Source organism: Vigna umbellata, chromosome 1, assembly GCF_029865625.1.
Source record: "Vigna umbellata cultivar VRB3 chromosome 1, Vumbellata_1.0, whole genome shotgun sequence".
NCBI lineage: Eukaryota > Viridiplantae > Streptophyta > Magnoliopsida > Fabales > Fabaceae > Vigna > Vigna umbellata.
The window spans coordinates 92,319,847-92,321,428 of NC_142165.1; the positions used below are offsets into that span (position 1 = coordinate 92,319,847).

Consider the following 1,582-nt stretch of genomic DNA (forward strand, 5'->3'; position numbering starts at 1 on the left):
TCAAGGTTTCAATTAATAATTCTATGTACTGTAATGTAAGAGTATTATTGTGTTAGGAAACTATTGGAAGAACATTTATACCCGGAATTAATTGTGTCTTATTCTCTGCTTCATTAAAGTATTCCGGAGAGAAATTAATTTTTATGTAATATAATTACATCCTCTGACAAATTACTATAATCCTTCTAATTATCAAATGGAAAAATGTTATTACTTTATCTTTTCAAAACATTAAATATATTTATCTCGTAATGTTTTTTTCATTATTGGAAATAAATATTGCTTTGAACTAGTAACCCTAGTTTTAGTAACTGAAATTATTAAAACATGGAAGGCTTTGTACGTTAAAGTAGAAGTCATAAGTAACAGTGTTAGGATTACACATCCTGAGCATAGAAGTCAATAATGTCGTTCAAATTAAGGTTGAAGAAAGAAGAGCAATCGTTATGCATGAGCCAGAGCATGTGCTCGAACAAAATGGCATCAACATCGACCAAGACAACTCTATTACGTTGGTGACGGAGACGATGATTATCCTTGTTCTTTGGATCTTTTACCATCTTCCTCTTCGACGTGTCCATCAACACCCGAAAAGGGTTCTCCTCTAATACGAAAGGCTCCACAAGGAACACCCTCTTCTCTTTTCCGACCACCACGGTTATAGGGTTGTCGGATTCTTTCTCCTGGCTCAGGTGCCGATACCCCATGGAGCGTCTTCGGATCAACGATAACGGCAGCACCAAGCAATTCATAGTATTAATTGAAGTGTAGGAGTAAGATTGATCATCAAAATACAACTATATATATATATATATATATATATACACGCAAATAGAAACTGTCCAAAGGTTGAACTGGCATTAGGGCACTGTGTAGAATTAAAGTTTAAACTTTTGACCCATGATTTAGTATAATTTATTTTCTTTTTACTTTTAAAGCAATTTGATTAGGATAATAATTTGGTGGTGAATGAGAACGATTTTAGACCGTCAATAAATTAAAATTTATTTATCTATCTGCTGTAAAACTAATGATGACGATGATGATGTGTGCGCGCGTGGGTTTTTTATTGATGGTAAAACGTAATACGTCACCGTCTCGTCTGGTGGCGCGGCAGTGGTTGAGGTGTAACTTTCGGGATTGGCGCGTGGTAGTATTACTTTGGTGACTGAGTCGATTGGATAGGCTAAAGTTTGAAGGTCTGACGCAGAAGAAAGGATGGTTTTAATGGCACTTCATAAATGACACGGACAACGAAATTCACCTTTCAAATTTTGAAAACTTACAGACATAAAGGATAGAGAGAGGTTAGATGGATATTAAGACTCAACTTAGAGACCGTTAGGATTATCGACTTTAAATAAAAATTAATAAGTCAAATATAACTGGTCTTTACACAAATAAAGTTGAGAATATTTAATTTAAATATTGAAGTGAGAAAATTACTCTAAAACATAATTAAATTCTTACTAATTTAGTTTTATTTGATGTTATTGTTTTAAAAATGTTTTACGTTCAAATTTGAGTTATCATTTTTCATAAATGTCATTAGATGTAGTTTGGGAAATGTACTTTTTTTAAT

General features: G+C 33.0%; 1 protein-coding gene across 1 annotated transcript; it reads right to left on the minus strand.

Moving 5' to 3' along the window:
• Positions 1 to 220: 220 nt before the first annotated feature.
• LOC124836348 (uncharacterized) lies at positions 221 to 752 on the minus strand. The gene has a single exon (XM_047311499.2). It carries the CDS (start codon positions 750 to 752, stop codon positions 378 to 380), a length of 375 nt encoding a protein of 124 aa, XP_047167455.1. The 3' UTR covers positions 221 to 377.
• Between the last annotated feature and the right edge of the window lie 830 nt (positions 753 to 1,582).